Raw genomic sequence first — 15,186 nt, 5'->3', positions numbered from 1 at the left:
AGAGCACTGAGTCCTGTAGGCTGGAAATGACTTGGTCACACTCACCAGCTGCTGAGCTGCAGAGCTGGGATTCAAGTCTGACTGTTCTGACTGCAAAGCTCACCATCATCATTCCCCTCTCGCTGATGCTGAATTCGGCTGCCACCTTCCCCAACCATCGTGTATAAAATGATGACCCCCGTGACTCATTTCTCTCTAGTCCTGGAACCCTGCTTTGTTTTCATTGACAGGAGACACATCACCACCTCTGTTCACTGCTCTATGCACCGACCCCCAGTGCCTACAAGAGTGGCTCGCCCTCAGTAGGTGCTCTGTGATTATTTGTTGAATGAGTGAATGGTGCTATGAAAAGAAGACCGACCTGAGTTTAATCCTGCTCTGTCAGGAATCCAGTGTGTGACCTTGGATAAGTCCACTTTGCTCTCTGGGCCCCAGCAGCCACATCTGTGAAGTCAGAGGGCAGGATGAGAGCATCTCTTTGTAACTTATATGCCCTGTGACTTACACAGCCTGTCACCCAGAGCAAAGGTTGCTTTCGTTCTCAGAAAGGGGAAACAAGATTGGAAATGCTAAAAGGATGGCAAAGAGCTCGAGGCAAGGGAGGAGCTGGGGGAGGGACCCTTGAAACCATTTGGTGTCTGCCCTCCTGCCCACTCGCTCGGACTGGCCTCCGCAAATTCTCAAGCGCACAAGCGCGAGAAGCTTGGGCAGAGGAATTTGGTCCCTGTCTTGCTGAGACAGAGCAACAACCACGAAGAGACAGGAGTGAGGCCGGGGGAGACCCATGGGATGGTCCCTTAGGCCAGAAAGCATCTGAGTGTTAATCAGATGATGAGATCAGTGTTTGCTCTTCTGCCCACCATCTTTGTGATTTCAAGGAGGTCTCATAAGATCTCTTGATTCCATTCCTTCAAATGGGAAAATTAATATGTTCTCTTTCCTCTCTGCACCTCAGTTTTCTCCTCTGTAAAATGGGAACAATATAACACTTATTTCATAGGAGATGTGTGATGTGAAAAGTGGCTTATTAGAATCAAAGGCTGAAATGCACTGAGCCAGAAGTTCACACAGCCTGAATCTGTACAGAGGTCCTCTCTAATCACAGGGCATCCCTTTTTGCTCCATGCTGCTTGGGACCCAAAAAAATGAAATTGTCATGTTTCTAGATTATCACAAAATACACAACAGTCACTTGGAAAAATATGATATGGGGTAGGGGAAAGGGGCGGTTAAACTGGGCTCATAGAGGCAGGTAATGTGAATGAGTGATAATGGAGGACTGCCCCTCGGTCTTAGTTCTGGGGATGTAATAGCGACTAGTGGGGACTGTGGTTTACTAGCGAGCATGTGCCGTGTCTGAAGGGAGCAGCCGCTCCTCAGCTCCAGCCAATTGTTGCCATGCGATAATGTGGTAGTGTAGGCCCACACAGACATAAATTCCAATTTCTAAAGAGAAGCCAAAACCCCATATTTTATGTGCAATAAATGTTGTCAAAACTCACATTTAAAAGAAGGGAAACAACAACTGTACCCCGTGGGCTGCCAGATTGGGATTTCTAAACTAAACTGTCAGACAACAGAATTAGCCACTAAATTAGCCAAATACTTTCCAGATACTCTTTTGGCAGCTTTCTCAGGATTCAACATTATATCCTATTTAGTTTCTCGTAATTCTACACACTTAGAGCAAATAATGAGCGCTTAGCACCTACTATGTGCAGAGTGGCTCTAGACATCATAAAAGTGAGGTACCAAAAATAAAAAGAGAACAAAAACAGGCACAAGACACAGTCTCTCCACCCCTACCCTATCCTACCCCACCTCACTCCCGTGACTGACCTCTGTGACACCCAAAGGTAGATTCTGATACCTGCTGGGGGATGGTTAGAGACAGTAGGCACTTCAGGAGTTTGGACAGAGAGAGCTTTCCCTGCAGTGGTCTGCGAGAGCTGCCCAGAGGAGATGGCTCTCGGGGCAGGTTTAAAGGGTGGCTGAGATGGAGATCAGCTGATGACACACTCTGGCAGAGACAGGGGACTGCGCCTGTTGCAGAAGACCCATGCAGGGTGGTTGTGCAGAATTGTGCTGGGGAATCTGGACTTTACCCTGAAGATCCCTCAGGAGGAAGCTGGTAGGTTGTAATGGGGCAAAGCTGATGGAAAGGGACCCCCTTATCCTCCTGCATCCTTCAGGATGAAGAGCCTGGGCACTGGGTCCAGAGGCCCCTCTAGGTCTGACTCTTTGCCTCTTGTTTTCTTATTTGACACAATGTAGAACAGACAAACAGGCCAGAGCTTCCCCTGACAGCTTCGTGTAGGCTGTTTTCTCAGGGGTGGGGGAGATGCCTTCATGGTAATGATCTGGATCCTGAAACAATTCAGAGAGGCAGCAGGGCTTTGAAACAGGCCGTATTTCCTTTTTTTTTTTTTATGATGGTTTCATTTTACATTTTTATTGGCTCTCCACTGATTGCTCTCGGGCTCTCTGACGGGATGTGAGATGCGCTGACATTTATAGAAATCAATACATTAATAAATCACGAAGTTCATAATGTCTGATTTGCTTCTAAATGAGACAGAACTATTATCACCATAAAGTCGCACATAAAATATGCCCAATTGTGATGTATTGTATAGTCTAATCAAAGGCATTTGAGTGAATAACCTTTCCCCAAAAGAAGGAAACAATCAAAGCTGAATAACGCCATTAATAATTCAAGGTATGTCTGCCAAGGCTTCATTTATTAAGTGCACAGTTAAGAGGCTTCTGAGCTGAGTCCCACAGATGACACCTTGCCATCTTCTCCCTGCCTCTGGGCAGGCAGACATCCGCGCTCCGATGAACTGGCTGCACTCCCTGCATTTGGCAGTGGATGTGCGAGGGTAACGTCCAATAGCCTTCTCCAGCTAAGAAATGGACCAAAACAATACACATTTTGACCGTCTGGATTATTAAGGGCAGAGGACATGGAGTCACGCAGTAACTCTAGGGGAGAAGAGGCAGGAAATCTTCTCCGTGACGGTCAGACTTTACACTCGGGGCCCTGTGTTTCTGGTGTCCACCGCTCACTGATGCTCTGCCCTGTTCCCTGACAATCTGCAGCCCGAGGTGCTCGATGCTCTTTCAGCCAGCGTCTTGTGTTTGCTTCTGTCCATTGCGGTTAATATAGAATGATAATATTCATTTTAATCAGTTAATGTCCAACCTGAGCTGGCAACTGAGTGCCTTTCTGACAGAGTCAATCACAGAACAAACAAATCTTCCTGTATTAAAGAAAAGCACACTTAATTAACTAGATCCATCAGAAAAGGCGTAATTGTGGCCTACAGAGTATCTACAGACTTGATTACTGGATTCTGCCTTTGAGACTCACCCTTAAAATCACGGACATAACACACAATTAGATGAGAAAAACATTTTTTGAGGACCTACTGTGTGCATAGGGCCCTTTACATATCTTATCTCCTTTAGATTCACAACTACAAGGTGGGTATGATTATAGTTGGAATTAGCCTAATAACCATATACCTCCTAGGGACAGTGAGATGATTAGATCAATCCTAAAACTATTACCATGCTCTCTGAGCTCACCAAGACAGGCACTTAATAGGAGGATACATTAATACTGAATTCCAGCAAAAGCTTACCAGGCCAATCTCCATTATTTCCCTGCTTGTGATTATTCCATATGAGGTACAGAACCTTATTTTCACGATAACAACAAAGAAAAGGTTTATTTGGTTAGACTACTGGAGCTGAGCCTGCTTTATGCATTGTTTTTCAGGCCCTGAGCACACTAATTTGGGATAGTTAAACATAGGCCAACATAGCAGCAGTAATAGGATGGAGCTGGCTCATACCCACGGATTGCACTTCCCAAATCCACATCCTGTGACTTCGGTTGACAGCCTGATGGGAATATTTACACCAAAGAAATTGGAAAATGGTATCAATCAGGCTTTTCCCCCATCCCCAAATGCCAGTTGTTAAACACTTACCAGCCCACCAGAGGGCAAGCCCTCTGCCTGGAAACCATCACCTGGTAAGGTGTCAAGTTAGCTGGATAGCAATGAACTACCCTTCAAAACGCAGGCTGAAAGACAAGATTTTCACACCTTAGCCTGACCTTGATCCAGGGAATTTCCACTGATGAGAAGATTCTATGCCCAACCTAACAGAAGTCCTGGTCACACAGCAATCTTACTTTTCCTTTGAGTAATTTTTTTGACCCCTCTCTGCACCTTCGTATTTCCAACTTAAAACTAGCAGTGCCCTTTCCTCGTGGAAAAGAGCAGTAACAAAATCCCACCAACGTGCTCTTCTTATCTCGTGCAGAAATATTCGAGACTCACTTATCCTGGGCAACATGCCCCCCACCCCCCAACTCAGGGGAGCCACCACTCATGAACTGGCCATCTCCACGTGCTGGAACTTCAGGGCAGGGTCCCCCGAGACCAAAGGAGAAATGGCGGGAGGTTCCCCACTGCCTCCTGACTGCTAGCTGGTGGTAGGATTTGGGCCTTGTGTGACTAATTGCTCCTAGAGCTGTGAGGACTGCTGGTGCCACCTAAGTACACCATCCAGTTTCATCCTGGGACACTTTTTACAGACACAGAGGTCCACTTAAAACATCATCGAGAGATTTCCACCTGCAGCTGAGACACTGCAGTGACCCTGACATTTCTACTCTGCAGCCTGGCCACAGCCTTAGCTGGAATGAAATGTTGCTTTGGAGGCGAGGAGACACAAGAGTCCCTAACGTATGTGGCCTTGCTCCCTGTCCTGAAATACCACTTAGGGCTCCTTTCTGCCAACTCTGGGATCTAAATGACCCACTTATTTCCCAGAAGTTTCTTTGTTTTTTTCAATCTCAGTGGAAAATGTGCAAATGTTATGCTGTCACACAACCAACAGAATTGTGATTTATGTCTGCATAATGGCTTTGTGGACTTTTAATAATTATATTATATTTCTGACACCTAATCTCTACTACCACCAGCTTCCGAGGTACATCTGACACTCACCTTCCCACACACCCACCCACCCACCCAATGTGCTGATCTGAAGGCCATGTTCAAAAACACCCTCCTTTTGGGAGAAAGGTCAGAGAACCGAAATATGCTATATGCGGAAGAATTTTCAAGTCATTTGACCTGGAAAATCTCCCATCAAATGGAACAAGCAATACTCAAAGATTTTCTTTGAGGGACTCTTTTTTTTTTTTTTTTTTCAGAAGATTTTCAGGACTAAGGTGTAAATGAATGAGAAATGTATAAATTCAATTTCGCTTAAAAGGGGCAGGAGGGTTTCAAGATTAAGAGAACAAACGCTTGAAGCAAAACATGATTTGAGTTTTATTGAAGCAAGAAGACTGAAAAAAATGTCTGGAACACTCAGAAAATCTTTATCAAAGCTCAGCTCAGCACTCCTGGGACTCATCGTTAAGTTTATAAAATTCAGAGCTGACAAGTTGTGTGTGCTGTGTGTGTCTGAGTGAGCTTATGACTCACCTCCAAGCCCCTGCTGTAAGAATCTCAGCTCTCAGCCTCCAGGATTACACTTCAGGACCAGATAGAACTTGTCCCCCCCCCCCCCCCCCCACCAGCCTCCTGCGCGTCCCACCCCGGTCCATACAGGCACCAACAAGGATCTTCATCGTTGATAATAATGGGGTAAATTGTCAATCAAAAAAAAATGGTGTTAATCTCACCCAGAATAAATCAATCAACCATGTTTAAGGGGAAAGAAAATATCACAGTTTCAAATGCCAGCATGCCATCTCTAATGTAGTCTTTAATGTAACCAACATAGTTTAGGCAACGCTGAAAATGAACCACTAGAAGCACTAGAAATATGATTTCAAGAGGCAGCACAGCATTCAATTTTAGGCATTCAATTTTATGCATACTGTCACCTAAATTATTTGCAGCTCAAGTATGTCATGCTCTTTAAATTTCCCTCTGGGTTCAGTTTTCACAGCGTCCCACAGTTTTGATATGTTATATTTTCATTATCATTTGATTCCAAATGCTTTCTAATTTCCATGAGGTTTCTTCCTCCATACGTGGGTTATTACGAATTCGAACCATGTTGCTTGGCTTCCAAACATTTGGAGACTTCCTCTTTTTTTCTTCTTCTCTTGATTTCTTGTTTAATTCCACATGGATAGAAAACATTCTGAACAATTTCATTTCTTCAAACTTTGTTGAGATTGGCTTTATTACTCAGGAAGTGGTCAATTTTGGTAAATGTTCTCTGAGCCCTTGAAAGGAATGTGCGGTATCTATGGCGGTTGGATAAAGAGCTCCACTCCTATCAATGGAGACACATTTGTTAATTGCATTGCTCATATCCTCTATACCCTCATCGATTTTTTTTTATCAGTTGCTGAGAGAAGGGTTTTGAAATCTCCAATTATGACTGTGAATTTGCTAGTTCTTTTCTCTGTCAGCCTCTGCTTTGTATTTGGAAACTATATTATTTGTGCATACTAATTTGGAATTGTTGTATCTTTGTATTTGGAAACTATATTATTTGTGCATACTAATTTGGAATTGTTGTATCTTCCTAGTGGATGGCACCTTCATTATGCAAACTCCCTTTCTCTCTAGCAAAGCTTCTTGCCTTAAAGTCTACCTCCTCTAGTGTTAAAATAGCCAAGCCAGTTTTTCTTGACATGTGTTTGCATGTTGTACTTTCATTTCTACTTTTTCTGTGTCCTAATTAATAAGCATCGAGCTAGAGCTTGGTTTTTATCTGACGATGGCTTTCTTGTATTAAAGATTTTCTGTTTAGCTTTGCATTTCAACAGTTTTATTGTGATGTGCCTTGGTGTGGTTTCCTATGAGTTTCTCTGCTTGGGTTTATGCTTCCAGAATCTGTGGCTTAACATCTGTGGCTTGATATATTTAATTGGTTTTTTTAAATGATCAATTGTCACTTCGGATATTGCCTCAACAGCATTTTTTATCTCCTCCCCATTGGGGACTCCAGTTACACATATGTTAGAACTTTTATGAGGGGTGCCTGGGTGGCTCAGTCGGTTAAAGATCTGACTTCAGCCCAGGTCATATCTCATGGTTTGTGAGTTTGAGCCCCGCTTCGGGCTCTGTGCTAACAGCTCAGAGCCTCGAGCCTGCTTAGGATTCTGTGTTTCCCTCTCTCTTTGCCCCTCCTCTGCACACACTCTGCCTCTCTCTCTCAAAAAAAAAAATATATGTGTATATATATACACGTATATATATATATATACATATACGTGTATATATATACGTATATATACACGTATATATATACATATAAAAGAACTTTTCTTCAAGTCCGATATGTCTCTTATGGTCTTCTCTGTATTTTTTGTATTTCTCTCTCTGTGCATAAGTCTGTATTTTTCTATTGACCTATCCACCAAATCATTCTCTCTTCATCTGTGCCCAACCAGCCGTTACATTGATCTATTTAGTTGTTAATCTTGGATAATATATTTTTTAATTCTAGGACTATATATATATATATATATATATATATATATCCCAGTTCTCCCAGTCTCTGGTGGAATCTCCGTCTTTTTATTTATTTTCTTGAGCATATTCACCATTATTTTAAGGCCCACAGTTGATAAAGCCAATATTTAGATCACTATGAATCTATTACTGCATTCTGTCTTTTTCTCTTGGTCCTATCTTAATATGCCTGGCAAATTTGCAATGAGTGGTGAACATTAGAATACAAAATGTGAACACTATCTGGCTGAACCTTCAACTTCTGCAAGGTAACTGAGCAGGAGCAAATAAACTTAATCCAAATAGGGATTGAGTTGTTTTGAGGCTGGATTTCAATCTTTGAGAGGCCTGATCTACTTCTAATATGCCTTGCTCCTAGAACACAGTCCTTTAGGGGTCAAACTGAAAGCCTGAATGTTCACCAGGAACCCACCTCCTAGAAGACCCTGAATCTAACCGCTAACCCATAACCCTGTGAGCCTGCCAAGAGCTCCATTTAGCTCTGCAACCTTTGGGCTGTGGTTTTTACTTAGTTTCCATTGACCTCAGTCACTTATGATAGCTCAGGTTGATAACATTATGTCTGTGCTCCCCTCCTCTGTGGCCCCTCCGGTCTTGGCCCCTCGAGCCCTGAATGTCTTTGTAGGACTGATCCCATTTTTGTCTTCCCAGATTGCCGAAAGTTCTGCTTATATTCTTTCCCCTTAGCAGACCCTTTTGCTCAGTTTCTCAAGCTCAGAACCCATGCCACTTATAAATCAGCATACCCTGTGAGACAAAAAGCAGCACTGACTGTCAGGCTCACCTTAATGAGTTTTTCTTCCCTCCAGAATCATTGCTTCTAAAGATAGGATAAATTGGTAGCTCTCCAGTGCCTGCAAACACATGTGTTAAGGTATTTTTTCCTGCTCCCCCACCCCCACCCCCTGCCCAGTCTTTAGGTGTCTTTTTGTTGTTGTTACCATGGTAATTTAAAAAATTTTTTTAATTGGTTTATTTCTTTAATACTCCTTTCCTTGTTCTCAGTAAGAAGTCAGCTGTACTAGAGGAGAGCTCACCCTGGCCTTTTGGCTTCCGTATCATTGCATATGATAGATATTCCCTTTTTCCCTTCCTTCTTGAAGACTCAAATAAATTACCAGCTCCCCTTGGAGCCATCCCTGCCACCCCTTTCAATTTCCTGCCATCCAGGGGTTATTCATGAAGAGCTTCCTCCTCTTGGCTCCCAATGCCTCAGCCATGTCCACACTGCCATGCCACTACTTGGCCTTGGCATGATTTGCCAGTGAAGGGTTCCAGGCCAGCAATCCATAGCATCCTACAAATGGGAATATCATATTTGGCCCATGCTGTATGTTTCCAATGTTAAAGTCATTGATAACAGCTAAGAGTTAGGACACAATCTTAACTGTAGCAGCTCTTAAGAAAAACTAAAAATCTGGGCTCTGTGAACCTAAATTCTATATAACAATGACTGGCTGTGTAAGAGCTGTTTCCCTTTCATGGGGTAATGACTCACCAGTTCTCAGTCCCTGCCACTCAGGTTGTACATCCAGCACCTGACTCATTTAAATTACTTACCAACTACTACTGGCATATGAGTTTGTAATCCTGGTCTCTGTGCATGTCTCGCCACTAGTCGGAGAGCTCCATATGAACAGTCTGTCTTTTCATCTCTCTCTCCAAATCCCATCCCTGGCGTGGCAGAGACAGTGAACCCATATTTGTAGACATACCACTACAAAAATGCTATGTAAGTATCTTTAAGGCTGTGAAACTATTCTGGAGGATTCTGTAGTGGCAGATACGTGACATTATACATTTGTCAAAACCCACAGAACTGCACCACACAAAGAATGCACTCTAATGTAAACTATGGACGTTAGCTAAAAATATTTTAATCTTGGTTCATCAGTTGTAACATATATACCATACTAGTGCAAGATGTTAATGATAGGGGAAGCCGTGAGGTGATGTGCATGTGAACTCTGTATTTTCTACGTAATTTTTCTGTCAACCTAAAACTGCCTTAAAAATAAAGTCTATTAGAAATGGTAAATAAGTGCAAATGCTATTAATCAGAGTGATAACAGAGGGCAACTGAATCTGGCAAAATAAGTTTCTCCCATGGGATTCAGATCAGGACCAGGTCAAGAGCAGAAATATTTACCAGAGGATGGATATCCATCTATACGACCACTTAAATTTTTTTTAATGTTTTATTTTATTTTTGAGAGAGAGAGCACTGAGGGGGACAGAGAGAGAGAGAGAGAACAGGGGAGGGGTAGAGAGAGAAGGAGGCACAGAAGCCAAAGCAGGCTCTAGGCTCCGAGCTGTCAGCACAGAGTCCAATGCGGGGCTCGAACTCACAAACCGTGAGATCATGACCTGAGCTGAAGTTGGATGCTTAACTGACTGAGCCACCTAGGTGCCCCTATACCACCACTTTTAGGGACAGCAGAAAATGAGCCCCTGTTGTCTGGGGTTATGGGTGGGGAGTGACCAAAACACACTTAAAGTGATAGCTGGACTGGCTCACACACTCTTGGTCAGGAGTGATGGAAGGACAGGAGGAAGTTCAAATAATAGCCTACAGAGGTAAACCAAGTTGACCCCCCAAATCAACCCCAAAGGCCTGCAGGAGAGCAACAAGACCCCCATTTTCTACTCTCTGGGACCTGGACCCAGCCAACTCTATGGTGCCATGAAGGAGTTTCCAGGTCTGATAATCCGTCTTATGTTTCGTATTCAGCACAACAGGGGACTTCACCTGCCTCCACTCTGCTCACAAGTTCTAATGTGCTAATTAGTTTTTTCCACAGCCCCCCCCCCACCTTGTTTTCCCCTGCATCGGTGTTACTTATCAAGCTCCTAAAGGGAAAAGAGAAGCATAGGCTTGTAGACTGTAAGCTCCAGGAGAGCAGGGAACAGAGTCGTTTCATTCACTGAAATATGTAGGTATGTCACTAATGATTGTTGAGTGAGCGAATATAGAATCCTACAAAATGTGCAGCTTCAAATGACAAGGTAGCAGAGGGGGACCATGGGGCCTCTGTTGTGAAGGGTATCATATAAGCCACTTTACAACCAAACATGCAGGTATTTTCAAGGACCCATCCACATCCGTGCATCCTCTGCCCCATGCCATCCCATCTCTCTTCGGGCTGCATGGCTGCATGGCTGCGGGCATGCTCAATGAGCCCCCTGCTGGGAGCCGTGGGCACTTCGAGGTGACCCGTTACTCTTGCCTGCTCCCACCTGGGGAAAAGGATAAGGAAAAGGTCAGCACCAGCTCTGCTACAAGATCTCTTTGCGTATGTCGAGCTGGATGGTGACCTGGACACCCTCCGAGTGGAATCTCCATGGAAAATAAAAGTATGCTTTGTCTTTTCGATGAATGGATTTGGTAAAATGTTTTCTTACTTTTTCCTAGACATCGCCTGGTGGTATTACCAGTATCAGAGAGGTAAAAAAGTTTAAACTAACTTGACTACTTTGGTCATATTACTTTCAAAAGAAGAGCTTCTTTTTTTAACGTTTATTATTATTATTATTATTTTATTTTATTTTTTTTTTTTTTTTGAGAGACAGAGAGAGACAGTGTGAGCAGGGGAGGGGCAGAGAAAGAGGGAGACACAGAATCCGAAGCAGGCTCCAGGCTCCAAGCCAGCAGCACAGAGCCCAATGCAGGGGCTTGAACCCATGAACCACGAGATCATGACCTGAGCCAAAGTCAGACGCCCAACCGACTAAGCCACCCAGGTGCCTCCGAAAGAAGAGTTTCTTAATCAAATAGATTTTGTAATTAGTCTACTCATTCACCAACTTTCTTTGCCCCTTGTTAGCAAACACCACCTATATAGAAACAGCTGGAAACTTTCTTTTAGAGACAAGTTATAGGAAGAGGTTTGCTCCTAATAAGAAACGGATATGTTTTTCTCTAATGGGCAACAAGATAATATGTAAAAGCTCAGAGCCAGTCTGTGACTCAAGCTTGGTCACTGCTTGGAATAAATGACCTGTATTTCTAAGTTGTCTTTTTCCCCATGGCCTTGACCTCTTAATCAAATCAACATTTTCTGAGGCAGTTTTTTCTTGTTACTTTATCTCTTTTAAATTTATTATATTTATTTCCTATAATCAATTTTAAGCCCTTTGTGAAACAAAGTGGAATGTGTTTAAATAAGTAGTAAGGAGAGAAAAAGGTGGTTGACTGGGTGGTGAGTGAGATAAGAAAAAAGGTAGGTAGGTGGGAGGTAAGCGGGCAGAGATCAGGAAGGGAAAAGTCAAATGCCTGTGGGGCCAGGAAGGTAGCATAAATGAATGAAGTGAGCCACAGGCGTACAGGTGGAGCGCTAGAGGCTCTGGCTGCTCAGAGGGAACAGCCACTGCTCAGCTTTCATAAACTATTTCTTTGTGAGAATTTGAGACTAAAAGTTGTTAGATAATCACATTTTCCAAGAGAAATAAAATATCCGAATTTGTCGATCTCTCATCTTTCAATAGTGGCAGTTAATTCCAAAAACAAAACAAAAAAAACCCATCACATTTTATAAACAAAACAAGACCTATTTGGAGGCTGCATTCTATGTCAAGGGCTACCATTTTGTAACCTTGAAAACAGATAGGTGATTATCAAGTCCAACCCAGAGACCCCACGATGAAGAGACTATTTTCTAGTGCAGGGAGAAGGAAGTCATCATGGCCATGGTTTTTGGCCTTGGCTGTGGTCATGGTCACAGAACTAACAGAGGAGATTCACTAGGGAGGAGACTAAAGGCTTGGGTCCTCTTACAACTCATAACCTAAGGGTGTGACCTGTACAGAGCTTGTTAGGAGCATAGCTCCTAATATTGCAAACTTTGCCACATTGGTCACAAACCAATTTGCAGTTTGTGCTTAAGGGAAAGGGAAGCCATTGTAGGGGCACATGGAAGCCAGATCTATAAAAGAGACCTGGGACTGGCTCGATTCTAGGTCCCATTCTGTCTTAGGCAAAGCCATTTAGTGATAGAGCTTGGAAGAGATCTCCTGTGCTAGAAGCACTTAACATGTCTCCATGTGTTTAAAATATCCAAGACCTAACTGAAAGTACAGAAAAATGCCATAATTAGGTGCATTTTCTTTTTCTGAGAGTCTAAAGCTTTTATCCCACACTCAGAAGAGTCCGTGACCTCAAAACAATAAAGACCACTTAATCTGAATCATCTTCTCCAGCTTCTCCTTCAGTCTGGGAATTTCCTGCTGTAAATCCCCTCCCATTGATTTTTTTCTATCTTGCTTTACCCACAGAAATAGGCAATTCATCAGTGTTTAAGATACTCATGGTTAGACAATCTCCTTGTCTGTTAAGACACCCATCTTTCTATACTCGCTCCCCACCACACACAAGGTTGTAGTGGGACAACAGGCATGAAAACATTTTACAGATTAACAGTATTTTACCAACAGAAGGTATTCTAATTCTTGTTATGTAGTTACCACCATAGTACTAAATTTCTAGGTTAATTTTAATGTCTATCATCCAAACTCAATCTGACTTAGTAACTGACTCACCATTACTTTTAATAACAAAAATAATATCAAGCAACATTTCACCTTGCAGACTCTTAACAGAAGAAACTGTCAAAGAGGCTCCCCATCTGTTAGTTCTGTTTCCTCCTCCTCCAACCCGAGAGCTGGGCCTCCCTCCTTCCTTTACTGGGACCACCTGGGCAGCACCCAGGGACTCCCTGAGAGAGGGGGGTCAGTGCAACAGGAGGAATGTGAAAACCTCAGCAGCCCCTTCAGAAATTTCTTCAGAATATATTTATAGTGGCTGGAACTAGATGAAGGAGGGGAAGGGAGAGCAGGTATGAGGGAGAGGAATGCTGAGATGTGGGCCCTTCTAGAAGGTTGCCACAAGTGTAGACAACTCAGTGTTTTCCATTCACAGGTCATGACACATGAAGGTTAACACAATTTTACAAAGAAATAGATTAAAATTGAGAACAGAGTACATTTCACATCAATAGGGAAAAGTGTTTAAGGAAATTTTTGCTTCAAAATATGTCATAAAATCTTTGTTTATATGTATGTGCATCCTGGAATGTGCTGTTAATTGTAGCTCTTACTATGAAATACATTAAAACAAAAAATTGAGAACCACTGGTTGAAGACACGCAGGCTACTTCCCAGCATCTTGAGCCCCAAAGACATGAATTTCCTTCAGTGACTGATGTTACCACAGCCTGACAATTAGAAGGTGATGAGAAGCAAAACCAAGCCAAAGCTTGGCAATCATCATCCCAATATTCAGATATTACGGAATCCAATACGGAAATTGATCCCTCTGCCCAGACAGCAAGCAAATCATTTATTGATAAAGTCTAGTTCTCCCTTAATGAAGTGGGCTTAATATTTGATATTTCAGTAACTACTTAGTGCATTTATAATAGAGGAGATGGTAAGTGCAGCTTATGAATCAGAGAGATTCTCACAGACTTCCGCAAACAGACTTCCCTGATCTTGTGAAGAATTCAGTCACAGGAAGATTAATAGAAACAAGACAATCTTTCAAAAGAAGTCTTTTCAGCTTCTGGATAAGTTAAAGTGAGAATGGTATACTATATGCCTGCAAAAATACATCATTTCTTCCAAAAAATACATTTCTGCCTTCCTTGTTTCCATTTTAATAGTTCACCTCTCTTCACACTTTTAAATATCTGTGTGTTTTTCAAAATAAAATTGCTATTAAATCTAACACTGGGACATTCAAACCAATAATTTTATTTCTATTTTAAAATGAGCTAAAAATATAGGCAAGTATTCTGAATTAAATTTACGTGGGGGGGGGGGCGTTGGAGGGGTGGATCAGCCCTTTGATTTACATAGAAATGCTGCAATGTTAAGGTAATTGCCACTTGTTAGCTACAAACAAAACAATAATTAAAGGCTCTGTAAGAATTAAAAAGAAATCGGTCACTTGCAGCTATGTTGTATAAACAGAGTATCTTATTTATATTAAATAATCTGCCCTACTCCCAAGAGGATAAGGTGATACCAGTTGCCCAGCACACAAGAAAGACAACCACTGGGAATTATTACCAAGTTCTTCTGCCTCTCCCTGGCACCTTCCCCAAACATCCATTTCCTTAGGGAAGATGTCCAAGACGCAAACTCATTTGGAGAGTTTCCTTTTGTATTAAGATCACAGTCTCAAAAGGAAAAGTGACAATTGAAGAGAAAATCTGATAGCAAGAGCTTGGCACTGACTAGACAGATATACTAGTGGAAAGCACTTGCTCACCCTGTTCTCTCAGAAACACAGCCTGCCCCCCACCCTCCGTGGTCATGGGATGTGATGTGGAGTGTGGCGTTCCCAGCAGCTTGCCCATCTCATCACTATTCTTGCCGGCCCAGATGTATGGTCGTTCAGTATATGGATTTGCTTATGTCTGCACGACAACAATGGGCACTGAAGGTTAGTCGACAATTGATTCTTGATTGGAATAAATTTATAGAAAGCGTCTGGCAGGACCCAGAGGAAAACACTCATTTATCCTGCTGTGATGGTAAAGTGTGGAAACCTCCGCTTATTCAGTTTGTGGTCCTTCAGTAGGAGATGGGCAGATTTCTTGCTTTGACTGACCCTTTCTCAATAACTGGTGAAAAATTATATTACATTGTCATTCTTATTGGAGGAACA

The 15,186-nt window shown here is 42.6% G+C and overlaps 1 protein-coding gene across 4 annotated transcripts in view; it reads left to right on the top strand.

Annotated features, from left to right (window-relative positions):
- Nucleotides 1-15,186, top strand: part of KCNIP1 (potassium voltage-gated channel interacting protein 1) — a 346,034-nt gene that overhangs the window by 315,374 nt on the left and 15,474 nt on the right. The window contains exon 2 of one of the 4 annotated variants that reach the window (XM_045501859.1): nt 10,933-10,965. The exons of the other annotated variants lie outside the window; for them this stretch is intronic. Within the exon in view, the coding sequence (XP_045357815.1) occupies nt 10,933-10,965 (33 nt within the window). The remainder of the gene's footprint in view (nt 1-10,932; nt 10,966-15,186) is intronic. 4 annotated transcript variants of the gene reach the window in all.

Source organism: Leopardus geoffroyi, chromosome A1, assembly GCF_018350155.1.
Source record: "Leopardus geoffroyi isolate Oge1 chromosome A1, O.geoffroyi_Oge1_pat1.0, whole genome shotgun sequence".
Classification (NCBI taxonomy): Eukaryota; Metazoa; Chordata; class Mammalia; order Carnivora; family Felidae; genus Leopardus; species Leopardus geoffroyi.
This window is presented reverse-complemented; position numbering and strand designations above follow the sequence as displayed.